At 39.2% G+C, this 26,288-nt stretch overlaps 1 protein-coding gene across 3 annotated transcripts in view; it reads left to right on the forward strand.

The window, feature by feature from the left end:
• Positions 1 to 26,288, forward strand: part of mrpl1 (mitochondrial ribosomal protein L1) — a 66,277-nt gene that overhangs the window by 13,158 nt on the left and 26,831 nt on the right. For all 3 annotated transcript variants that reach the window (XM_073065196.1, XM_073065195.1, XM_073065194.1), the window contains exons 4-7: positions 1,278 to 1,361; positions 2,023 to 2,094; positions 13,642 to 13,753; positions 20,935 to 21,035. In XM_073065196.1, coding sequence (XP_072921297.1) covers positions 1,278 to 1,361; positions 2,023 to 2,094; positions 13,642 to 13,753; positions 20,935 to 21,035 — 369 coding nt within the window. The remainder of the gene's footprint in view (positions 1 to 1,277; positions 1,362 to 2,022; positions 2,095 to 13,641; positions 13,754 to 20,934; positions 21,036 to 26,288) is intronic.

Below are 26,288 nucleotides of genomic sequence, written 5' to 3' on the forward strand. Positions count from 1 at the left end.
CTTCGTAAATGCACAAAGAGGTTAATGCAAGTAGGCATTTTCTACAGGGGGTGGGTGAGACCAGAAGTAGAGGTTATAGTTTTAAGGTGAAAGGTCAAATATTTAAGGGGAAACTGAGGGGGAACTTGATGGGTTGTGCAAGTGTGGTATGAGCAGAAGTGGTGGATGCAGATTTGATTGTAACATCTAACAGAAATTTTGATAAGTACGTGGATGGGAAGGATATGGAGGTTCTATTGTCTAGGTGAAGGTTGTTGGGACTAGACAGAATGACAGTTCAGCATGGACTAGATGGGTTGTTTCAGTGCTGCAGTACTCTGACTCAACGACTATTAGTTCCCTTTTCAGTTAGATGCAGATATTATAAAGTAAAACTCTGTTAATCCAGCACACTTGGGAGTTGGTGGTGGTGGACTAGCAGATTTTCTAGACTATCTGATGTCATTTTATTACTACACAAAACACTTTGAATTTACGATTTTTAAGTGAAACTGGAAAATGTGAGGTAGTACAGGAAAAAGAATCTGGTAAGTTTCAAGGGAAGTGGTCCTGGAGGACAACAAATATCCAGTAATCCAGATTTTGAATAGTTGGATCATGTGGGATTATCTGAATTTTACTGTAAGTAATTCCCGGCATTTATGTACCTTTTGGTTTATTTTTCTAGATCAAAATCTGTTTCTCTTTAAATTTTCAATCTCATTGCTCTGTATGAATCAAGTCTGATAATGTTGGGTCTGTTTGTCCCTTTAACTAGCTCTGCTATCCTTCATAGAATTGTCAACCAGGAAATGTTATCATAACAAAGAAAAAGTACTGTGACATAAGTTAACACCCACCTTCAAATGCATTTTTTTTGTTTATTAATGTATATCAAGCCCAGAAGGCTAAGAACTGTAATCTTTATTGTTCTGGTAATTTGAAAGTAGTTGGTTCAGAGTTGAAATTTTTTTTGTTGTACATATGAAAGCATTATTTTAATGAATATCGTCTAATTTTCTTTCCCCAATTTGTACTGTCTCATTCTCTCACCAAAAGAGCAGTAAGATTAATTGCTAATCAATTTTATCAAGAAGGGATGACAATGGATTTTGGAATTATTTCTTGCTTTCAAGTAACTTGGAATGTTTCTTAATGGCAGCTGCTTAACACAACAATAATAATAATAACAGAAACTTAGTCAGGTGTGCTATGTTAACCTAAAAGAAAATGTAAAATGAATATTAATTATAGTTCACAACATTTTGACCATGACTTGAGATTTTTCTTGTATTCAGAAAAAAGTGGATCCATTTGTCAGAATTGTACAGTTGCCGTATTCTTTTATGACCAAGCTCAATACTGTGGTTGTATTCACAGAGGTGAGTAAGAATTGTATACATGTTTAATTTTATTTAGAAGTTCCTTGTAATAGACTTTGTAAATTTTTGTGTGTTCCATGGATGGGATGTAACTCTAGGTAAGCTGTCCTAGACCACCAAAGACCAGAATGATATGTTTATTGACTTAGTGTTCTAGAGCTTTATGAAGAATGAAAGAAAGGACACTGCCCAAATGGGAAAATTGAAGATCCTTTTTAAAATTAAAGCTCTAGTTCCTTTTTCATGTCAGGTCTGATTGATTTATCTTTTGCATATGACTGCCTAGAATCTATAGTTTGGCTAGGTATCCCATGAAACTTTAATCATGTGTATTCTGTTATTGATTTTGTAATCTTTCAAGTGTGGGATTACTCTCAGTAATATCCTCCAATTAGGATTCTTTAAAACACTGCAGATGTTTGAAATCTATAATACAAATATAGAATGCTGGAAACACTCAGCAGCTTGGGCAGCATTAGTGCAGCGAGGAACAGTTAATGTTTAAGGTCAAAGATATTTTGTCAGAACTTTGTGTTCTTCAAAGGATCTTTAAGCTGAAAGCTAATTCTTTCTGCTCATGCTGCTTGACCTGCTGAACATTCCCAGGATGTGTTAAAGTCTCTCTTCAGTAACATATCTAAATATACTGGTCTCCCTTCAGAATCCAGAAGAAGTTACTGTCGCTCAGCAGCATGGAGCGGATGTTGTGGGTGGAACAGAACTTATACAAAAGGTATGTACTTATGATGCAAGTGAATTTACTTTTCACAACTAAAAGTGAATGCAGCATCAAAAAGTTCGTTACTATCATGCTGATCTATTTGTGAAATTTGTTAATTGGTGGTTTTATTTTTAGAATTTTAAAGTTAAGAGGTATCATGCATTTTTGCCTTATAATGTAAATCATGAAGCACAATTTTAGGTAGCTATTTCTGGCACTATCATTTTTTGGGGGGGGGATCATTAGGGCCTCCTTTCTAGGCTGTTTTTTCAGCCCCAAATTCTTGGTGCAAATCATTCAGTATCAAGGGTGCAGCAGTTTTGGAGGAAAACAGTCTTTGTGAATTAAGTGAAAGAGACATTGTGTTGTCTCTGCAACTGAGAATCTGTGTGACTCTTAAACTTGGATGGATGCTGGGTACCCTTTATTTGACAAAAACCGTTGCCTCAGTAGAGCATTTCTACCTTCTGTTGACCAGTTTCTTACGTGAAAACTGATGGACACTTCCTTGCCCAAGGCAACCAGCGCATCTATCTGTTCATACTTCTCACCTGATTATTGTTTTTCCTTTGGCTTCTAATCATGGATTCGTTGCTTTGAGGATTTATGGATTTTGGACTAAAGATCAATGGCTGTCACAGGTCCCTGCTTTTCAAGAAGAAGAGACTTGTGATGAGTCCCAGGTACCGGACGCTCTCGCAAGCTCACTCAAAAAAACTGCTATTATTTTATATATGTTGAAACCAGTTTTCCCCCCTCAGATCTCTCTCGACTCATTCTACAGCTTACTCCATTTTTTCGTGCTTGTAGCAATCCTAATCGAGGTAGGAACTGCTGTTCACTGATGTAATATACTGCAAACATCAGCAGTTAGAAATTAGAATAGAATATATTAAGTGAACAGAGATGGATGCTGAACTTGAACAGCATTCAGTGTTGTGCAGTTGAACCTGAATCTGCAGATTTGCTACTTTACTAACTTATATTCTGCCAGCATACAATAGCCTTGTTACTTGGTGTCCAATACTGAAACTGCAACACTGCACACCCTGTTAGGGAAACAATCTTCACACCACTTAGCCTGTCAAGTCCCCTCGGAAAGGTACATGTTTCAGTGAGACTTCACAGTATATCTGTTCTACTTAATCTTTCCTTAGGACAGCCATGCTCTCCCTGGGATGTTCATTACCTCGCTTATAATAAAATCAAAATAACATATCACTAAGCTGTTGATTTGTTGCAAAGCTTTTTCCTTTTATAATCCATTCTTTTTTGGCAATCTGCCTACTTCATTAAATACACTTTGTGTTATTTGTACAGCAGCAGCCTAACACTTGGCAGTTAATCTAACACTTCACAGCACCAGCAACTGTAAGAAGCTTATGTTCTCCCCATCATTGTGTGGGATTCCTCTGGATGGTCCAGCTTCCTCCCACATTTCAAAGAAGTACAGGTTAGGGTTAGTAATTTGTGGAAGGCTATGTTGTGCCAGAAGTATGGCGACAATTGGCTACCCCCAGCAAATCCTCGGACTGCGTTGGCCATCAAAGCAGATGACACACTTTTTCTGTGTTTCGATGTACCTGTGACAAATAAAGCTCAACTTTAATATTGTTTCCTAAACACTAATATTTGAGGTTCTTGAACAATTAAAATAATAATCTGCTTTTTTCATACTTTTCCAAATAAGGACGAGGATCTTGTATTTTTTTCATATTCAGATTTACTTACTTATCACATGTATATTGAAACATACTGTGAAATCAGTTAAATGCATTAACAGCCATCACAGCCCAAAGACGTGCTGAGGGTAGTCTGCAAGTAGAATTGACCTCTGGTGCTCTCTGAGGTTTGTTCATTCTCTGCACAATGGTCTGAAGTTCTAATGGATGCTCTGACTTCAATGATGCAATGGTGAATTATTTAACTGTTGTAAATTACTGCTTATCATCTGTTAGTGGTAAACGCATTCAAAAGAAGTGATGAACAAGCATTTAAAATAAGTTGCAGAGTTACGGGGGCAGGAAATTGGACTAATGGGAACCTGTCTGGGAGCAATCATAGATCAGATGGCCTGAATGGTTACCTCCTTTTGTTAGTTTTTAGTATAAATATTAAATGATAGTTGAATTACTCGAGGGTCTCAAGATGGCGCTCATGGAGTAAACCGCTTCTAGGCTTTGCTCCAAACCTTTTACGTCTTTTTAACCTACAAACACCCCTTAAAGGATCTTCTTAGACTTATTCTAAAGGGGTCTAAGCATACAGAATTTTTCTTTTTAACTATTTGAATTATTCTCAACTTGCTGAAATGTCTAGAGCAAAAGAATTGAAACAGACGAAAGAACCGATAACTTTAGAAACAATTGTGAAGCTTATAGAAGACAAATTTGAAGAACTGGAGAGAAGAATAACCGTAAAGCTTTTTCGGTTTGATGAGCGTTTGAAGCTGGTTGAAGAAAAGCTCCAGACACTTACACTGGAATCACAAAAACAACAAGCAAGTATTTTGGCTCTTGAAGAAGCCGCTCGCAAGAAAGATCGTATAATTGAAAAAATACAAGAGCAAACTTCAACTTCTCAACAGATGGATCGTTATAAAGTTAAAATTACTGATTTGGAAAATCGCTCTCGAAGCCAAAATCTTCGGTTAATTGGGATTCCGGAAAAATTTGAGAGCGGTGATCTTACCGTTTTCTTCTCTAAATTTCTAATGGATGTCTTGGGTCCAGAGGTACTGGACTCTCTCCCGGTAATCGATCAGGCACACCGTGTCTCCCGTTTTCGGTCTGATTCAAGTTTGAAACCACGACATGTAATTCTCCGGATCCATTACCCTCATACCAAAGAACGTTTGATTCGGGCGGCTCGGAAAAAGGGTATGATCTGCTATCAAGAGTTTAAATTTCGCATTCTGGAAGATTATAGCCCTGAAGTCTTAAGGGCAAGAATGGCTTTTAGATCGGTTATGTCGAAATTTCACCAGAAAGGCTGCAAGCAAGCGCTGTTATTTCCAGCACACTTGAGAGTCACTCTTGAGGACGGAACTTTTCGGCCGTTTAAATCTCCAGCGGATGCTCAAAGTTTCCTGGAACAATGACATTCTATCGGGCTGACTAATGTAATTTAGCCTATAGATTTGGATCTGTTACAGAATGATGTTTGGTTTTTTTTTGGGTATGGCTTACATGTATTTCTTATATACGGTTAAAGCTCTTTTTGCTGGGTTTATTTTGACTTTATTATTTTTCTATATTAATCTATTAGCATTGAAAATAACTTATTAGGGTTTTTTTTCCTTTTTGCTTTTCTTTTTAAGCTGATATATACGCTTTTTTATACTCTTAACATTTAAATATTAAGATTCTTAAAAAAAATAAAATGTTGTTTCTTCTTCCCGACAGACTTTAGTGCTTGGAACGTCATATCTGTTTTGATGTGTTTGAAAGTTTTAAACTTTCATTTAAAATACTAATCCAGTATTAGTCATTTATGGGTTTTATCGTTTTAATTCTTTTTTAACCCTTTTGTTTATATACATTTATAATAATTTTATATTTTAACTTTTGTTACACCAACCCTCTCTTATAATGTGGGTTGTTTGTATTTTTTTTAACTTTGTTGTGTCTGAGTTGCCGTCTTGAGACACGGGGGTAATTTTAGTATTAGATTGCTTGCTTGCCTCTTTTTGGCTTTTTTCCTCGGGTTTTGAGGGCGGAGGGAGGGGGATTTTTCTTTTTTCTTTTCTTTTTGCTTGCTTTCTGCTTAGTTTTATTTCATGGGCTTATATGAAACTACAAAAATGGTCGCAGTGCCGTGACTTCCGGTTTCTCCTTGAACTTACTTCCTTCTTCCGGGTTCATGAGTTCACTTTTTTTTCAAACTTATGTGTTAGCTGTAATAAATATTGTCAATATGGATAGGACTATTAACTTTGTTTCTTGGAATACTAATGGTTTAAATCATCCGATCAAACGGAAAAAAAACATTCAAAGTATTCCATAGAATGAATGCTAATGTTATTTTTGTACAAGAGACTCATGTAAGGAAGGTGGATAGTCAACGGTTGTTTAGGTTTTGGAAGGGCCAACAGTATCACTCAAATTCGCAAGCCAAAGTAAGATAGATAGATAGATACTTTATTCATCCCCATGGGGAAATTCAACTTTTTTCCAATGTCCCATACACTTGTTGTAGCAAAACTAATTACATACAATACTTAACTCAGTAAAAAAAATATGATATGCATCTAAATCACTATCTCAAAAAGCATTAATAATAGCTTTTAAAAAGTTCTTAAGTCCTGGCGGTAGAATTGTAAAGCCTAATGGCATTGGGGAGTATTGACCTCTTCATCCTGTCTGAGGAGCATTGCATCGATAGTAACCTGTTGCTGAAACTGCTTCTCTGTCTCTGGATGGTGCTATGTAGAGGATGTTCAGAGTTATCCATAATTGACCGTAGCCTACTCAGCGCCCTTCGCTCAGCTACCGATATTAAACTCTCCAGTACTTTGCCCACGACAGAGCCCGCCTTCCTTACCAGCTTATTAAGACGTGAGGCGTCCCTCTTCTTAATGCTTCCTCCCCAACACGCCACCACAAAGAAGAGGGCGCTCTCCACAACTGACCTATAGAACATCTTCAGCATCTCACTACAGACATTGAATGACGCCAACCTTCTAAGGAAGTACAGTCGACTCTGTGCCTTCCTGCACAAGGCATCTGTGTTGGCAGTCCAGTCTAGCTTCTCGTCTAACTGTACTCCCAGATACTTGTAGGTATTAACCTGCTCCACACATTCTCCATTAATGATCACTGGCTCCATATGAGGCCTAGATCTCCTAAAGTCCACCACCATCTCCTTGGTCTTGGTGATATTGAGACGCAGGTAGTTTGAGTTGCACCATATCACAAAGTCCTGTATCAGTTTCCTATACTCCTCCTCCTGTTTTCATTTTTATAGATTCATCAACTTCTTTTATACATCATGAAACAATTTCAGATCCGCAAGGTAGATTTTTGCTTATTACTGGTCTACTTTTTAATCAAAAAGTTGTTTTAGTTAATGTTTATGCTCCAAATACTGATTGTCCTGAATTTTTTAAATGTTTATTTACATCCTTTCCTAATTTGAATCAATATAGATTGATAATGGGTGGGGATTTTAACTGTTGTTTAAACCCTTTGATGGATAGATCCAAGCCCACCCAAACTCTTCTGAATAAATCGGCTTCTCTCATTAACTCTTTTATGATTGATTCAGCTATTTGTGAAATTTGGCGTTTTTTACACCCTAATGACAAAGAGTTTTCATACTTTTCCCATGTTTACCATAATTACTCAAGAATTGATTACTTTTTAATTGATCACCATTTACTTACAGATGTTATGGATTGTAAATATGACCCTATTACCATATCTGATCATGCACCTTTGAAGTTATCTATTAAGATGACGGATTCATATATTAATACTAAAGGTTGGAGGTTTAATCCTGTTTTATTGCAGGATTCTGACTTTGTCAACTTTATTAAACAGCAAATTGATTTGTTTTTCTTAACAAATTTTACAGCGGAGATCTCTAGTGGAACTTTGTGGGATACTTTTAAGGCATATATTCGTGGACAGATTATTTCATATTCTGCTGGAGTTAGGAAACGAACTAATTCTAAAATATTAACACTAGTTGATAAAATCAAAGCATTTGACAAGATTTATTCAATGACCCCTAGCAAAGAACTTTATAAAGAAAGAGTGGAACTTCAAATGGAGCATAGCTTACTATTATCCTCCTCGATTGAAAGTCAGTTAATTAAATCAAAAGCCCAATTCTATATATATGGAGATAAATCTGGTAAATTACTAGCTAACCAATTGAAAATTGCTTCGGATAAACGACAGATTACTAGGATTTGTAAACAAGATGGTAATTTGACGATCGATCACAAAGAGATAAATAAAGCCTTTCAAGATTTTTATAATTCCTTATATCAATCAGAATGTACTAAGGACTCTTCTATAATAAATGAATTTTTAAGGAAATTGAATATTCCAAAAGTAACTGTTGAGGATAGTGTATTTTTGGATACACCTATTATGGAGTCTGAAATAGAAAAGGCTATTTTTTCAATGAATTTGGGTAAAGCTTCTGGTCCAGATGGTTTTTCTACAGAATTTTTAAAATCTTTTTCTTCCATACTTTCTCCTTGGCTTTGTAAAAATTTTAAAGATGCATTAAGTATAGGCAAACTACCACAATCTTTTTATGAAGCTTCTATTTCTTTAATTCTTAAAAAAGGTAAAGACCCTATTGAATGTGCATCCTATCGGCCTATATCCTTGTTGAATATGGATTTTAAGATTTTTAGTAAAATTTTGGCTATTAGATTAGAAAATATATTACCTCGAATTATTTCTGAAGATCAGACTGGATTTATTAAAAATCGCTATTCATCTTTTAACATTAGAAAATTAATTAATATTATTTATACCTCTTCATCTAAAATACCAGAATGTGTGATTTCTTTAGATGCCGAAAAAGCATTTGATAGAGTCGAATGGCCATATTTATTTAATACAATGCAACATTTTAATTTTAGTTCAAAATTTATATCATGGATTAAATTAATATACCATAAACCCTTAGCTTCGGTTTTTACCAATAATCAAAGATCCCCTTTTTTTCAGCTATTTCGTGGTACAAGGCAAGGTTGTCCTTTAAGTCCTTTATTATTTGACATTGCTTTAGAACCCTTGGCTATAGCTATTCGTGAATCACCCAATATTTTCGGTATTATCCGTGGGGAGACGACGTATAAGGTATCATTATATGCGGATGACTTGTTATATATATCTGACCCTGAAAGATCTATTCCTGCTATTTCTTCTTTGCTCGCTCAATTTAGTAACTTTTCTGGTTATAAGTTGAATTTTAATAAGAGTGAACTATTTCCATTAAATATGCATGTTCCAATTTATAATCATGTACCATATAGAATTGTTACAGATTATTTTACTTATTTAGATATTAAAATTACTAAAAAACAAAGATTTATTTAAAATTAATTTTCTACCTTTAATCGATCAAATTAAGCAACTTGCTAATAGGTGGTCTCCACTATCTTTGTCTTTGGTAGGCAGAGTTAATGCCATTAAGCTGATGATACTACCTAAATTTTTATATTTATTTCAAGCATTACCAATTTTTATTCCTAAATCTTTTTTTGATATGGTTGACTCTAAAATATCTTCTTATTTGTGGCAGAACAAAAATCCTAGACTAGGCAAAAAATATTTACAGAAGCCTAAGAAGGAGGGCGGCTTGGCTCTACCAAACTTGAGATTTTACTATTGGGCAGTTAATATACGGTATTTAATATTCTGGACACAAGAATCGACTACAGCTGCTTGCCCACAATGGGTAAATTTGGAATGTAAATCTGTGCAAGATTTTTCACTGATCTCAATCTTAGGATCTTCACTTCCTTTTTCGTTATTCAAAATGAATAAACAGATAACTAATCCCATAGTCGTATACATTACGAATTTGGTTTCAATTTCGTAAATTTTTTGGCTTGAATAAGTTTATGCTGTCATGTCCTATAATATCTAACTACCGTAGATTCCGGACTACAGAGCGCACCTGATTAAAAGCCGCTGGCTCTAATTTTAGAAATAAAATCAATTTTTTAATTGTAAAGGCCGCACCGGATTTTAGGCCGCACCGCTACTTTTAAATATACATACGTATCGGTAACACAAATTACGTTGCATATACTTTTTTACTGAACAGCACGAACAACATTCCAATATCTCCTAGCAACTGGTAAAAATATATATACTGCAGCCTACCAGGAAAAGTTATTGATCGCCTTTAACTTAAAAGCAGCGTTTTCGCTCGGGTCTGACGCGCTTGCGTAACGCGATCGGGTCTAATCGGGTCTGACGCGCTTGCGTAACGCGATCGGGTCTAATCGGGTCTGATGCGCTCGGGTCTGACGCGCTTGCGTAACGCGATCGGGTCTAATCGGGTCTGACGCGCTTGGGTCTGACGCGCTTGCGTAACGCGATCGGGTCTAATCGGGTCTGACGCGCTTGCGTAACGCAATCGGGTCTGACGCGCTTGCGTAACGCAATCGGGTCTGACGCGCTTGCGTAACGCGATCGGGTCTAATCGGGTCTGATGCACTCGGGTCTGACGCGCTTGCGTAACGCGATCGGGTCTAATCGGGTCTGACGCGCTCGGGTCTTGCTTTTCTTCGAGTATTTTCCATGTTGATGAGGGTGAGTACATATGACTGATTTACAATAATTTAATTGTGAAAGTGCGCTTGATTTATCGTACAATTTCATTGGACCTCTGTGAACTACTCATCAATTTTATTGGTCTACTGTTACGAGGCAAAATGTTTACGAGGCGGCATGAAAAAAAACCATGTATTAGCCGCTCTGGATTAAAGGCCGCAGAGTTCAAAGCTGTTCAAAATGTGGGAAAAAAGTAGCGGCTTATAATCCGGAATCTACGGTACTTCTTTCGGCCTTCATCTATAGATCAAGCTTTTTTTTTTGGAAAACAAAAGGTATAACATGTTTTCGTGATCTGTTTTTGGATGATAACATTATGTCCTTTGAACAGCTATCTAATAAATATAATTTACCTAAAACCCATTTTTTTTTTAGATATTTGCAAGTCAGAAATTTTCTGTATAATGAATTAAAGTCTTTTTCAAAAGAATGTCCATTGGACATTACAGAAAGAATTTTAGCCCTCAATCCTTGTCAAAAGGGTTTAGTAGCTATCATTTATAATATGATTATGAGTGTACAGCCAGATGTATCAGAAAAAATTAAGAAGGAATGGCAAGAAGAATTGCATTGTCCTATATCTACTGAGCAATGGGAAAAAATTTTATCATTGGTAAATTCGTCCTCTATTTGTGCTAAACATGCTCTAATACAATTTAAGGTTGTACATAGAGCTCACATGTCTAAAGATAAACTTGCTCGATTTTATTCTTATGTTAATTCAACCTGTGACAGATGTCATTCTGATGTTGCTTCATTGACTCATATGTTTTGGTCTTGTCCTTGTTTACAAAATTATTGGAAAGATATTTTTAATATTATTTCAAGAGTTTTAAATATCAATTTTCAACCGCATCCTTTTACTGCAATTTTTGGTGTACCAATGATAGATAATAATCGTCTATCCGCTTCATCTCAACGAATGATTGCATTTGTTACATTAATGGCTAGAAGATCTATTTTATTGAATTGGAAAGAAATTAACCCTCCAACTGTATTTCAGTGGTTTTCTCAAACTATTTCTTGTTTGAGTTTAGAAAAAATTAGAAGTGTGGTTTTTGATTCTTCAGTTAAATTTGAGGAAACTTAGACCATTTATTCAACATTTTCATATGAGTTAAATGGTCCGATCCTAAACCTTACTGTTATTATCCTTAATTATTTGGATGGAGGTTTGGAGTTATCGGCACTACTGTATGTATTTAACATTATGCAATTGCCCATGTTGGTTAGTTTTTTTTAAAAGTTTTCTTTTAGTTTTTTTTGGGTTTTTTTTTCTCTTTTTCGATTCTTTTACATCAATACTATGAGTTTGGGAGGCCTTATATATTGATTATTACATATCTGATTGTCTATTTAAACTATTAATTATGTACTCTCAAATGTTTTGTATTCATATTTTACTTATGTTTTTCTTAAAATTAATAAAAAGATTTAAAAAGAAAGAAAGAAAGAATTACTCTGTTCTCATTGCTTATGTTACATTGTCAGCTGTGCCTCGTATTTGTGGTGCATCGGGTAGTATTTTTGCAATTTCCGTAGCATTTAACGGTTTTTCATGAGGCCGAGTTACTAGACCGATGCTCAACCGAGCATGGAAGGTGGCATCTATAGAAATGAATAAATAGTCGACATTTTGGGCGAAGACCCTTAATCAGTATGGGAAAGGAGGGAGAAAACACCAGAATAACGAAGTGTGGGATGGGAAGGAGGATAGCTAGAAGATGATGTGTGAGCCAGGTGGATAGGAAAGATAAAGGGCTGAACAAGAAGGAATCTGATAGGAGAGGAGAGTGGATTGTAGGAGAAAGGGAAGTGAGGCCCCCCCCTAGGGTGAAGTGATAAGCAGGTGAGATGAGGTGCCATTGCCATAGAAAAGCAGCACTCATCATCAAAGATCCTCTCCACCCAGTCCATGCTCTCTTCTCACTGCTGCCATTAGGTAAAAGGTACAAGTGCCTCAGGACTCTCACCACCAGGTTCAAGAACAGCTACTACCCCTCAACCATTAAGCTCTTGAAAAAAAGGGGATAACTATGCTCATTCTATTTCTGGTATTCCCACAACCAATGATCTCACTTTAAGGGCTCTTTATCTTGGTATTTCATACTCTTGTTATTTATTGCTATTTATTTGTATTTACATTTGTACAGTTTGTTCATTGATCCTGTTTATGGTTACTGTTCTATAGATTTGCTGAGTATGCCTGCAGGATAAAGCATGTTAGAGTTATATATGGTGACATGTATGTACTCTGATAGTACATTTTACTTTGAACTTTTCTCTGTTAAATGGGTTAATTTGTGCACAGAATAAATCTGCCCAAATTGTGTTTTCTAAAGAAGTTATTCATTGTAGGGAATAAGAAGTAAATATAAAACTTCAGACAACTTTCTTCTTTGAGTTAATTTAAAGAGCAAGCTATTGCATATTCATATTCATTTTCAACTAAATTTCTGGAAGAAATACATTTAGTGTTGATTTTGAAAATGAATTGTGTTTGGTGGGTCACAGTTTGTTTATTTCAGGACTGAGAACCAGCCAACAGTCTATCCAGTCTTCAACTTATTGTGTATTAAATGTTATAAATATTTAAATCTTTCAAATGCTGCTTTGATGCATGATTAAATGTTGTATTTTAAATGGTTACATCTTAAATAGGTAACGAATAAAAGCTTTAGAATTTTTTTTCTCACTGTTTCATCAGTTGACAGTTTTATTCCATGCGTTCAGTATGTTTCCTTTGGGTGTTGAATTTTATTTATTTTCTTGTCAATTAATTATTGAAAAATTTAGCTTGAAGCATCTAAATCCCTATCAGCATTGGCAATTATCAGGTCACCCATGGCAGAATAAAATCCTTCTCAGCAGTTTCATTAACGCCAACACTTCATTCCACTTCCTTGATGCCCTTCCCTTACTGCTTTGCACAATTATTACAGGCAAATTTTATAGAAACTCTTAATAACATTTGATATTTCAACTTAAAGAGAAGAAACATTGACATCAGATTGGCTAAATGCAAACACAGTTCTCCTTGCTTGCCTTTATTAGATGCTTTAAGACCGTGTCCCAAAGACGATAATTGATTTTAATAGAAGATGTTATAATTCAAGATGTTATATATACCAGTAGTTAACAAAGTAAAGTTGAATTAGGACATGTTGAAAGGAGATATAGTGGTGAATAACTTGTTGAACAGATTTGACTACCTGTTGCCCATTACTGAATCTTTTTTATAAATTAACTTTAGATCTTGGATGAAGAAATTCAAGGGGACTTCTATGTCTCTGCTCCTGACATAGTATCCAAACTGGTGCCTCTGAAAAACAAGCTGAGGAAGAAGTTTCCTAAAAGCAAACGGGGTAAAATTTAATTACTACATTTATGTACTTGTGCTTTACATGTTTATAAGTTATAATATACAATAATTCCATTGGCAAGCTTATATCTCTTCTACAGAAACTGTCAAAGCCCAGGCAATTATTGAATGATTCTTACTCAGAATTAAACTACACTTATTTTGTAGTACAAACTGAATTTGCACTTCCTGCTTGATAGTTGAAAATAAGCTTTGTGTTCTCAAAATGCTCAGGAAATGAAATTAAAACGTAATTTACTTTTGGATAATGCTAACCCATTTGCTTTGGGTTTGTTTATTTCAGTGGCTTTAACATTCAAAATCGTTGGTTTAGTTGCGATGCTACTGTCTTAAAGACGCAGTATTGTAAACTTTGAGGATATGTTTTGTATTCGATCTTTTTCAAAATAGACAATTATTTTCACTTTGTTCTCCAAGGTACTTATGGTCACTTTCAGTTTTAATATGTTAATGTTGTGCTCTCCTAAACTAAACTTATGTATATAAAACTGCAGTGATTTTAGTACTGATAGCTCAGGAGCATTATAGTTTGCTTCCCCCAGTCCAAAAATACCTATTGAAGTCTATTTTGTTTTCTGTTCCTTAATTAACACTGACTGGGTTGCTACATTTCCTATAATACCATTATAGGAAATGCCTGCAACGTCGTACCTGTTTTTACTAATGCATATAACTGAAAAACTAACTTAATATTCTGATATGCTTTGATGAAAGAAATCTGAATTGTTTTGTATCTTGTTGCTGACATGCTGGAACTCTACCACCCTGTGGAGCTGATAACGTTTATATTGAAGTCGACTAGTTTTCCCTGTTCATTTGTGTCCTTTTTAATTGTCTGATATTCATGTTCTTCTTGTGCAGCTCTTTGGAAATTTGTGCCTGTTATAATAATGGAAAATTTAATGTTTTAAATTTTAAAAAATTGCAGGTTTTATTGTCACAAATTGTTGCAAGGTGCTATGCAGAAATGAAGGAACAAAATTTGATATTGCTCCAGATGGGACAGGAAAGCAATTTATTGTCATAATTGTCTCAAAGGCAGAGAAAGAAACAGGAAAGATTTAAGGATGAAACTTCAATACTTTTATGTTATAGAACACTAACATGACTTGATCAAAATATTTCTTGTGGTCAAAAGGATCTAGGATCAAAATTATTGCATTGTTGCTACCCATAGTGAGATTTCACTCTGGCCCTGTGTCATATTCAAGAAATGGCCATTTTCAGCCCTATGGATGAACGTGTGAATTTTTGGTGTGCTGAATTTGTTTCAGCGAAGAACCACAATGGCTCAAGTGAATATTCCATTTTTATCAGTATGTCCCATTGAAATAATCATCTGATAAATAATTGTACAAACCCCATTTCCAGAAAGGTTGGGATATTTTCCAAAATGCAATAAAAACAAAAATCTGTAATATGTTAATTCAAGTGAACCTTTATTTAACTGACAAAAGTACAAAGAAAAGATTTTCAATAGTTTTACTGACTAACTTAATTGTATGTTGTAAATATACACAAATTTAGAATTTGATGGCTGCAACACACTCAACAAAAGTTGGGACAGAGGCATGTTTACCATTGTGTTACATTGTGGTGATCCACTTTCTGTGCAGGCGAACCGGCTCACAAATAGCCAGTGCGCGGGGGGAGACTTTGGTAATGTACCTCCGACGTCATTTCCGCCTGGAGAGGGCGGGCGCTAGGGATTTAAATGCCAGCACCGCGAAGTTTGAATAAACTAGTCTCCAAACGACTTACCGACTGCGTGTCGTTATTTCAGTGCTGTGTGTAGCACATCGCTACATTGGTGACCCCGACGGTCCAAACGGGATTTGGACCAAAGATGAACGACTCTTCATCTGTTCACGCAGTTTCGCTAAAACTGCCGACTTTCTGGACGCTGCGACCATGCGTGTGGTTTAGCCAAGCAGAAGCCCAGTTCCAGATTCGGCAGATATCCTCTGATTACACACGTTACTACCACGTGGTGAGTGCCCTTGACCAGGAGACGGCCGCCCAGGTTGCGGATTTCATACAGTCGCCCCCGGAAGAAGGCAAATATGAAACATTCAAAGCGCTGCTCATTGGGACCTTTGGCCTCTCACGGCATGAGCGGGGTACCCGCCTGCTTCACCTGGACGGTTTGGGAGACAGGCTGACGTCAACATTGATGAACGAGATGCTGGCCCTGGCTGACGGACACAAGCCCTGCCTCATGTTCGAGCAAGCGTTCCTGGAGTAACTGCCTGAGGACATACATCTGCTGCTGGCCGACGCAGATTTTAGCGACCCCCGGAAGGTGGCGGCCCGGGCAGACATGCTGTAGAAAGCGTGGCGTCCGTTGGTCAGATTGCCAGGCCACGCGCCCAACAGCAGACCAGGCCAGGCCCGGCAGGGGGGCGCACACAACACAGAGGCAGGAATGAGGAGGCCAGTGAACAGTGGTGTTTCTACCACCAGCGGTGGGGCACAAAAGCCCGCCGTTGTCGCCCGCCCTGCAAGGGCCAGGGCCAGCTGCGGCTAAGACTATGGCGACTGGCCACCAGGACAGCCTCTTGTACATCTGGGACAAACAGTTGGGACGCCGCTTCTTGGTCGACACCGGAGCAGAGATCAGCGTCTTGCCCCTGATGGGGTACGACACCCGCAACAGGAAGCCAGGACCCACCCTGAGTGCCGCAAACGGCAGCATGATACGGACATAAGGCACCCGCACAGTGCAGCTGCAGTTCAGCGCCAGCCGGTTCACGTCGAACTTCACACTGGCCGCGGTGGCCCAACCACTCCTGGGGGCAGACTTCTTGCGAGCTCACAGCCTGCTGGTCGACTTGCAAGGGAAAAGACTGGTACATACCGAGACTTTCCAGACATTCTCCCTGGGTGAAGCCAAGTTGCCGGCCCCGCACCTGGACTCCATCACGCTGTCGGACAATGAATTCACCAGAATCCTGGCGGACTTTCCATCGATTCTGGCACCGCAGTTCACGGCAGCCATGCCCAGACACGGGGTACAGCACCACATTCCGACCCAGGGACCACCCCTCCACGCCCGCGCACGAAGGCTCCCCCCGGAAAAGCTCCACCTGGCGAAGGAGGAGTTCAAGAGGATGGAGGAATTGGGGATCGTACGGAGGTCCGACAGCCCATGGGCCTCCCCCCTGCACATGGTGCCCAAAGCAGCTGGGGATTGGAGACCATGCGGTTACTACCCCAGACTGAACGAGGCTACAACTCCAGACCTTTACCCCATGCCACACATACAGGACTTTACAGCAAACCTGCATGGGGCAAGAATCTTTTCCAAAGTAGACCTGGGGATACCATCAAACCCTGAAGACATCCCCAAAACAGCACTCATCACCCCGTTTGGCCTGTTCGAGTTCCTCCGAATGCCGTTCGGCCTGAAGAATGCTGCACAGACGTTCTAGCGGCTAATGGACACGGTGGGACGCAACCTGGACTTCGCGTTCATCTATTTGGACGACATCCTTATAGCCAGCAGTTGTCGTCAGGAGCATCTGTCCCACCTCCGCCAGCTCTACTCCCGCCTGAGTGGTTTCGGCCTCACGATCAACCCGGCCAAGTGCCAGTTCGGTCTCGATACCATCGACTTCCTGGGCCACAGGATTACCAAAGCTGGGGCAACACCTCTGCCCGCCAAGGTAGATGCGATCCGCCACTTTGCCCGGCCCAACACGGTCAAAGGCCTGCAGGAGTTTGTTGGTATGGTGCACCCCAGAACGGACGTTCCGACCGCCCTCACGGTGGACGCATCCGACACAGCAGTCGGTGGGGTGCTGGAGCAGCTCATCGAGGGGCGCTGGCAACCCCTGGCGTTCTTCAGCAAGCACCTACGACCACCCAAACTCAAGTACAGTGCTTTCAACCAGGAGCTGTTGGCACTGTACCTGGCAATCTGGCATTTCATGTACTTCTTAGAAGGCAGGCCGTTCGCCACGTTCACGGACCACAAACCGTTGACCTTCGTGTCCACGAAGGTGTCCGATTCCTGGTCGGCTCGCCAGCAGCGACATCTGTCCTACATCTCTGAGTACACAACGGACATCCAGCATGTCTCGGGGAAGGATAACGTCGTGGTGGACGCACTCTCCAGTCCAGCTGTCCAGGCCCTGTCCCTGGGGGTGGACTATGCAGCACTGGCGGAGGCGCAGCAGGCAGACGACGAGATGCCCAGCTACAGGATCGCAGTCTCGGGTTTGCAGCTGCAGGACTTTCTCGTAGGCCCAGGTGATAGGACCCTCTTGTGCGACGTGGCTACCGGCCAACCTCGCCCCATCGTCCCGGCAGCCTGGAGGCAGCGGGTTTTTGACTCCATACACGGTTTGGCGCACCCATCTATCAGGACAACCGTCTGACTGGTCTCCAGCAAGTTCGCGTGGCACGGACTTCGCAAGCAGGTCAGTGAATGGGCCAGAATGTGCGCGCAGTGCCAAACAGCCAAGGTGCAGCGGCACACTAAAGCCCCGCCGCAGCAGTTCGAACTCACCCACCGGAGGTTTGACCATATTCATGTGGATATCATGGGCCCCCTACCAGTGTCCCGAGGAGCACAGTACCTCCTAACTATGGTAGACCGGTTCACGAGGTGGCCAGAGGCTGTCCCGCTCACCGACACATCCGCCGATTCCTGCGCCCGAGCACTGATTGCAACCTGGGTAGTACGCTTCGGGGTACCGGCCCACATTACCTCCGACAGAGGCGCCCAGTTCACCTCCAGCCTGTTGGAAATGCAGCTACACCACACAACTGTCTACCACCTTTCGCTGATAACAATCTGGATGGTCGTTTTCATCTTTGGCATGGAGAACTTGACGCCCGTTTTTTCTGAAAACTAGCTGAACTGTGGACTCATCTGACCATAGCACACGGTTCCACAGTCTTTCGGTCCATCTGAGATGAGCTTGGGCCCAGAGAACACACCGGCGTTTCGGCATAGAGTTGATGTATGGCTTCCTCCTTGCGTAATACCGTTTCAGTTTGCATTTCTGGATGCAGCGGCGGACTGTGTTAAGTGACAATGGTTTTCCGAAGTACTCCTGAGCCCAGGTGGCTATAATTTTCACAGTAGAATGAGGGTTTCTTAGGCAGTGCTGCCTGAGGGCTCGAAGATCACATGCATTCAACAGTGGTTTCCGACCTTGCCCTTTACGCACTGAGATGTCTCTGAATTCTCTGAATCTTTTCACAACATTATGTACTGTAGATGTTGAAAGACCTAAATTCTCTGCAATCTTGCGTTGAGAAATGTTCCTTTTGAACTGACTAACAATTCTCTCACGAATTTTGGCACAAAGGGGTGAGCCACGACCCATCCTTGCTTGCAAAGACTGAGCCTTTACTACTTTTATACCTAGTCATGATACCTCACCTGCTACCAATTAGTCTGCTTAATGTGGAGTCTTCCAAACTGGTGTTACTTGAATATTCTGTGCACTTTTCAATCTTATTTTAACTCTGTCCCAACTTTTGTTGAGTGTGTTGCAGCCATCAAATTCTAAATTTGTGTATATTTACAAAATACAATTAAGTTGGTCAGTAAAATTATTGAAAATCATTTCTTTGTACTTTTGTCAGTTAAATAAAGGTTCATGTGAATTAACATATCACAGATTTTTGTTTTTATTGCATTTTGGAAAATATCCCAACTTTTCTGGAAATGGGGTTTATAGATAAAATCAATATATTGTTGAAAAATAATGAAGGTAGAAACTATTTAAAAGTATATTTTTTATGAACAAAAGGAAAATGAGAACTGATACAGCTAGCCACATATTAAGTGCAGTTTCTAGTTACAGTATTTATTTACTGCAGGACAGTAACGCTCTTCTGGCCCAACAAGCCCTTACCACCATTACAGCCAAATGACGAAATAACCTACTAACCCATATATCTTAGGGACGTGGGGGGAAGCTGGGAAATCTGGATGAAATCCACGCAGTCACGGGGTAAATGTACAGGTTCCTTACAGGCAGTGGCAGGAATAGAGCCCTGGTCACTGGCACTGCAGTAGCATTGCTCGACCCACTACCCCACTGTGCTGTCCATACATTGATCTGAGGACACCTGAGTTGTGTTGTTGGGATTTTTCATGGAGTCTTAAAGAACAGTGTAAATTTCATCACATTTTTTGGCTTTTGGCCAAGAAAACTTGCCCACTGAAGCTGTGACAGACCCTGTGGACCCATTAAGTTCATGTGATGAAGCCATCTGGGACAATTGTAATATTTTTAATTTCATTTTTTATTAATTTAAATTGTATGTTTTTTGTATCGTATTTGTACATGTTTATGAATTTCTTTGCCAGTCACAAACATTGAACTTAAACAACAGCTTGTTAACTGGGGCCAGGGATTGGCCACTTATGCTTGGAGAAACCCTGGCACCACTGATCAACCAAATGCTAGTAGCTCATTGGAAAGCTCTTTTCAGGAACAGGCTTGCGGAATATGGTTTAAGGCAAGCAATACGTGAAACTGGGCTGTTTAATGGCAGATTACTGCATGCCCCCAGCCATGCTCAACTGTGTATTTACAAATGAGAAAATCTACAGATGCTGGAAATCAAAGCAATACACACAAAGTGCTGGAGGAACTCAGCAGGCCAGGCAGTACCTATGGAAAAGAGTAAAAAATTAGCATCTTGGCCCGAAACGTCAACTGTATACTCTTTTTCCATAGATGCTATATGGCCGGCTGAGTTCCTCCAGCATTTTGAGTGTATTGCTGTGTTATTTGACAGGATGTTTAAATCAACCACTTGTCAAGAAATTTTTTTTTGTAAATAACTATTATTTGTGGAACTTACTTTGTTTTTGTAGTAATGTTCTTACAATTTCAAATATTAAAAGAAATTCTGCTTCTGCATAACTGATGTTGAAGACACTACGACTTGGCATATATGTGGAATTTGAGGCACAATATTATTTTAGGATAGGAAATAAATTTTGTTTGTTAAAAATGATTTACAGACCTACAGTCTGCTGCCGTGCTGTCTGGTGTACAGCTTAAACTACCATACCACCTCTGCAGTATTTTTAAAAGGGAGTTTCTCCTGTTGGATTTCTTTTGAAATCCCATGTTAAAATCAAATGCGGCAAACCCATTAGACTTATTATGTATTTTCTGTAACTTTGTTTCCCAGGTTCTGTTGGACACAATATTCCTGAAATGATAAAAGTATTTAAAACTGGCCACGAATACCAGGTGGAACGTGATTGTTATGTTCTTTCGAAAGTAGGAACGGTAAGTTCAGTTGGAACACCAAAGACTTGTTTTATACTTGATGTTCAGTATTTAAGTTTGTTATAGAGTAAATGTTCCTACCTTGATCCTACCTTGCTATGTATCTTTAGCAATTGTGAAAATGTTTCTTTGAGCAATTTTTTCAAAAGCAACTGACTGTTTCACTTGAATATTTATAATACTGCCATGTTCTTCCCTATGTGTTAGTTTTTGGAAGATCTAACTTCCTTTTGAGGATGAAATAATTTTGGAGCAAAAATATGCATTTTACTTTTAAGAAGACAGAAGATGGCGAGGGATGTATCAAACACAGAGAACATCTGATAGGAAAGTTGGGTGGCAGCGGTTACCAGTACATTAAGCTTCTTCCTCTGTAAATGTGCTATTCATGACAAGACATTCTCTAAGGAAAGAGATGTGACTGTGGAAGTAAATCTTGGTCAACTCCTTTGAGCACTAGAAGGGCAAGAGAAACCATTGAGAGTGAACAAAGTGAAAGGGCAGATGGAAATCCCATCAGAAAGGAGTACTTCCTGGTTAGCATTCTTGGAAGAGAAGTGTTAATAAATTTATCAGTAAATGATGATAAATAAAAGCTGTGGATGCTGGAAATCGGAAATGATCTGAAGAGAAATGATCAACATATCAGTTCTACAGCCTTTCACCAGAACTGGCAAAGAAAGATATTATTGAAGCAGGAGAGAAGGTGGTGTAAGGATGTGTGGAGCAAAAAGAACATCTGAGAAGGAGAGATTCAAAATAACCTGATAATGCCATTTGATGTGAAATTAACATCTAAATCTATAAAGCTGCCAACCTGAAAAATTGGAGGTAGAGAAGGATATTTGGCTCTTTGGTACAGTCTATCTTCCATCAAGACCAGAGGTAAACTCTCAACCAGAGAAAATGCCAAACTACACCCAACCTGTTGAGTCCTGTAAAAATTCTTTAGGTTTCAATAAGATCTTTCATTTACATAAGCACAAGAGAATTTGGGCTTTTTTTTGGACAAGGTTTAATCAACGCAATTTGTAGATTGGACTCTGCAGTTCATGTTACGATGTGTTTCTGGTTTCTAGTTGCTCCTTTTTTGTTGCTATTTTGGGCGATTTTGAATTGGGGCAACCTGCAGATAACGAACACAGATGTGAACTGAATATGCCTGGACTCTCTCGATTTCGTGGTTTATGTTTTGTGTTTTTCATTTTGTTTTTTGTTGCTGTTTGCTCAGATTTTTGTGTGTGTGGGGGTTGGGTGGGTTAATGTTTTTCTTTGAAATCGTTCCACGGTTTTCTTTGTTTTGTAGCTGTCTGTAGGGAAGATGAATCTCGGGGTTGTATACTGCATATTGTGTGGCGCGTTAGCCAAGTGGTTAAAGCGTTGGACTAGTGATCTGAAGGTTGTGAGTTCGAGCCCCAGCCGAGGCAGTGTGTTGTGTCCTTGGCACTTGTGTTGTGTCCTTGTGTCCAAGGCACTTAACCACACATTGCTCCCATCCACCCAGCTGAAAATGGGTACCGGCAAAATGGTGGGGGTTAACTGGCATCCTATCCGGGTTGGGGGGTGGTTCTCGTACTCTCAGTTGTTTCACAACATGGAAACCAGCATTAGCACCGGCCTGAGGAACCTATAAGGCTCGGGACAGACTTTAACTTAACTATACTGCATACATAATTTGATAATAAATATACTTTAAATCCTTGAATCAAAGCCCCTGAGATAGCAAACCTACCAGGCTAAGGAGACCCAAAAATGTATGTAATATTGCAGCTGTGGTCTCACCAACATCCCTTCTAACTGTAGAAAGCTATCTATACTAAACTCCTAATGAAGGTCAGCATACAGTCAACCTTCCTAATTGTATGCATATTGATTTTTGGTGATTTGTGTATAAGTGTTCTCCAAGTCCCTTTGAATATCAACATTACACCAGTGTCTTATGATTTACGACAAAATATGCTTTGCTGATTTATGCATCAAAGTGGATCATTTCAAGGTTTTCACATTGTATCTGCCATGTTCTTGCCTAGCCACTCAGCCTTTCTCTTGAAACCTGCTTAGAACCTTCTCACTATTCTCGCTTCTACCTTGCTTTGTATCATCAGCAGTTGTGAAAATATGAAGTTTGATCCATTCAGACAAAATTTCAGTAGATAGGTAAAACACAATATATCTTTAAAAATTCAGACTCTCTATTCATTTTTGTTCTTGGTGTTCTGCTATTGCATTCTTCTGGATTCCAGCATTTTCCATGGCGCCTGGGTTACAGGTAAATAGCTCCCCCTCTATGTCAACCTCCCACTCTCTAGCTCCTGCCTCAATGATAACCAGGGTTTCATGTTATCTACTTTCAGTTCCTTTAGAACATTGGAATGGGATCATCAGAACTGGGAATTAAGGACTTTCTTTCACCAATCTCTAATTTTCTCTTTTTACTCCTACTTCCTTAACTTACTTACTCTTGCTACATCCTTGGTTTTCTGAATTGTCAGACAGGTTGTATGTATTGTCTCTGAAGGCAGACACAAAATAGTTAATTTCTCTTCCATTTCTCTGCTTCCTAATACTGTCACTAAGAGACTCGTAAGTTCTTGATAGTCCATTCCTTTTTATGTACCTTGCAAAGCTCTTGCAACCTGCTTTTGTGTTCATTACCAATGTATTCTTGTATTCTGTCTTGCCTTTCATTATCAATTTCTTGATAACTGCTTTACGTTCTAAAATGTTTTCAGTCCCAAATATGGTAAAACTGCATTCTACTTCCCCCTCCCCTCCCCCCCCAAAGCCCCACCATCCACCACTCTCCCATATCTCCTCATTTTCCCATGCTCATATTAATAAACCTCCATCTCCTGATACCCATTCTGAGCAAGATACCCCATCTATATAGCTTGTGGTTTGTGAGTCAATCTAGCTTGATGTGAAAAGAATTGAATTGTTGAAAGTAAATTCTTTCACACTAGTTATGACGGAATAAATCAGAAATATACTAGATGCAACTGATACAAACTGGTTACTGTATACAAAGTGCTAAGTCAGCATTACTTTTATAATTTTTTTCCAGATCTACGCATCTCCAGATTCCTGTAGAATGTTGGTCCAATTTTGAAATATTAGGTAGATTAAGGTATAATATAGTAACTAAATTTGATTGTGAAATTGTAATTTTCAGATGAAATGTGACATTTCATATCATGAGTGCTCACCCTCAGGTATCTCTTTTTGAAACTAGATTGGTGAATTTGGGTGTTTTGATTAACAGTACTGTCATCAAGAACTATATAGTATTGTGGAACAAAATGATACATCAAACTTTTTACTTCATGAAAATCAAGAAAATTACAGATGCTAGATATCTAAAATAAAAACAGCGAACACTCAGCATCCATAGAAAGAACAGTTAACATTTAAGGTTAGTGACCCATTGTCAGATTCATTCCCTTTCCACATATGTTGCCTGATGTATTGAGTGTTTCCAGGATTTTCCATTCAAATGTATTGGTTTGCTTATGAAACCTTTTAACAATTGAATTTTTACACATGCATATGAAGTATAGATTAAATATGAAGATAATGCAAATATTTTAAGTGGACTTGTCTTGAAGTTTGACTTCAAAAATGATCCAGTTTCCTTTCATTTAGGTAAAATAAATTGTAACATGAAGATAGATGATCAACTGATGTGCACAGTACTATATTTGTCATTGTGGAGCCGAGAGAGGGTTTGTAAATCTGGCATGGAGCAAAGGATATTGGGAATGGCAAGGGTGGAGTGCTACGGAAGGGATGTGGGACAGGTGGCAGTGATAGAGTTCTGGGGCAGCGGGTGGCATGAGTGCAGACACACCCAGCCCTGAGACACTAGGCAAGGTCATTTGTTTCCAAACAATTGGTTTATTGATGATTATAGAATGTCTCTGGTGCTTCCTGCTCTGTCCCCTCTCATTTCCCCTGTCCACAACCATGATTCCCCTCTCCTTGCCCCCTTCCCACTCTCAGTCCACAATAGAGACCCATATCAGAATTATGTTTATCATCACTTACACATGTCATGAAATTTGTTTCTTTTTGGCAGCAGTATAGTACAATACATAAAATTACTACAGTACTGTGCTAAGATCTTAGGCACACTAGTTTTATGTATGTGCTTAAGACCATTGCACAGTACTGTATATTTTTTAAAAAGTTTGCGTAGGCCCTTGATTACTCTAAATTCTTGAGAATGGTATCTTTTCATAATCTGGGGAATTCCTTCAGGAAGGTGAACCCATAGAATGCATCTGGCCCTGTTGGTGTACCTGACCAAGTACTGAAGACCTGTATGCTAATCAACTTGCTAGGGTGTTCATAGACATCTTTAACATCTTCATTGACTGCAGCACAGCATTCAACACTCCCATCCCCTCAAAATTAATCCATAATCTCCAACACCTAGATCTTGATACCTCCTTGTGCAACTGGATCCTCTGTTTCCTCACTTGTGGACCCCAGTCATTTTGGATTAGCAGATTGAGTTCACTTTGAAATTTGAGAAGGAGAAACTAAATCCCAATGTGTCGGTATTCCAGTGGAATAAAGGAAATTACATTGGTGTGAGAGGGGAACTGGCCAAAGTTGACTGGAAAGGCACACTAGCAGGAAGGACAGCAGAGCAGCAATGGCTGGAGTTTCTGTGAATAATGAGGGAAGTGCAAGACAGATATATTCCAAATAAGAAATTTTTGAATGTAAGTAGGACACTACGGTGGCTGACAAGTGAAGTCAGAGCCAAAGTTAAAACAGAAGAGAGGGCATACAAGGAAGCCAAAGCTAGTGGGAAGATAGAGGATTGGGAAGTTTTTTTAAAAACCTGCAGAAGGAAACTAAGAAGGCCATCAGGAAGGAGAAGATGAATTATGAACTGAAGCTGGCGACTAATATCAAAGAAGATACTAAAAGCTTTTTTAAGTATATAAAGGGTAAAAGAGAGTAGAGGGTAGACATAGGACCAATAGAAAATGACGCTGGAGCTATTGTAATGAGAGACGCAGAGATGGCAGAAGAACTGAATGCATATTTTGCATCAGTGTTCACAGTGGAAGACATCTGCATTATACTAGGCATTCAGGGGTGTCAGGGAAATGAAGTATGTGCAATGAAAATTACAACTGAGAAGGTGCTCAGGAAGCTTAATAGTCTGAGGGCGGATAAATTTCCTGGACCTGATGGAATGCACCCTCGGGTTCTGAAGGAAGTAGTTGGAGAGATTGTGGC

Source organism: Hemitrygon akajei, chromosome 13 (genome assembly GCF_048418815.1).
Source record: "Hemitrygon akajei chromosome 13, sHemAka1.3, whole genome shotgun sequence".
Classification (NCBI taxonomy): domain Eukaryota; kingdom Metazoa; phylum Chordata; class Chondrichthyes; order Myliobatiformes; family Dasyatidae; genus Hemitrygon; species Hemitrygon akajei.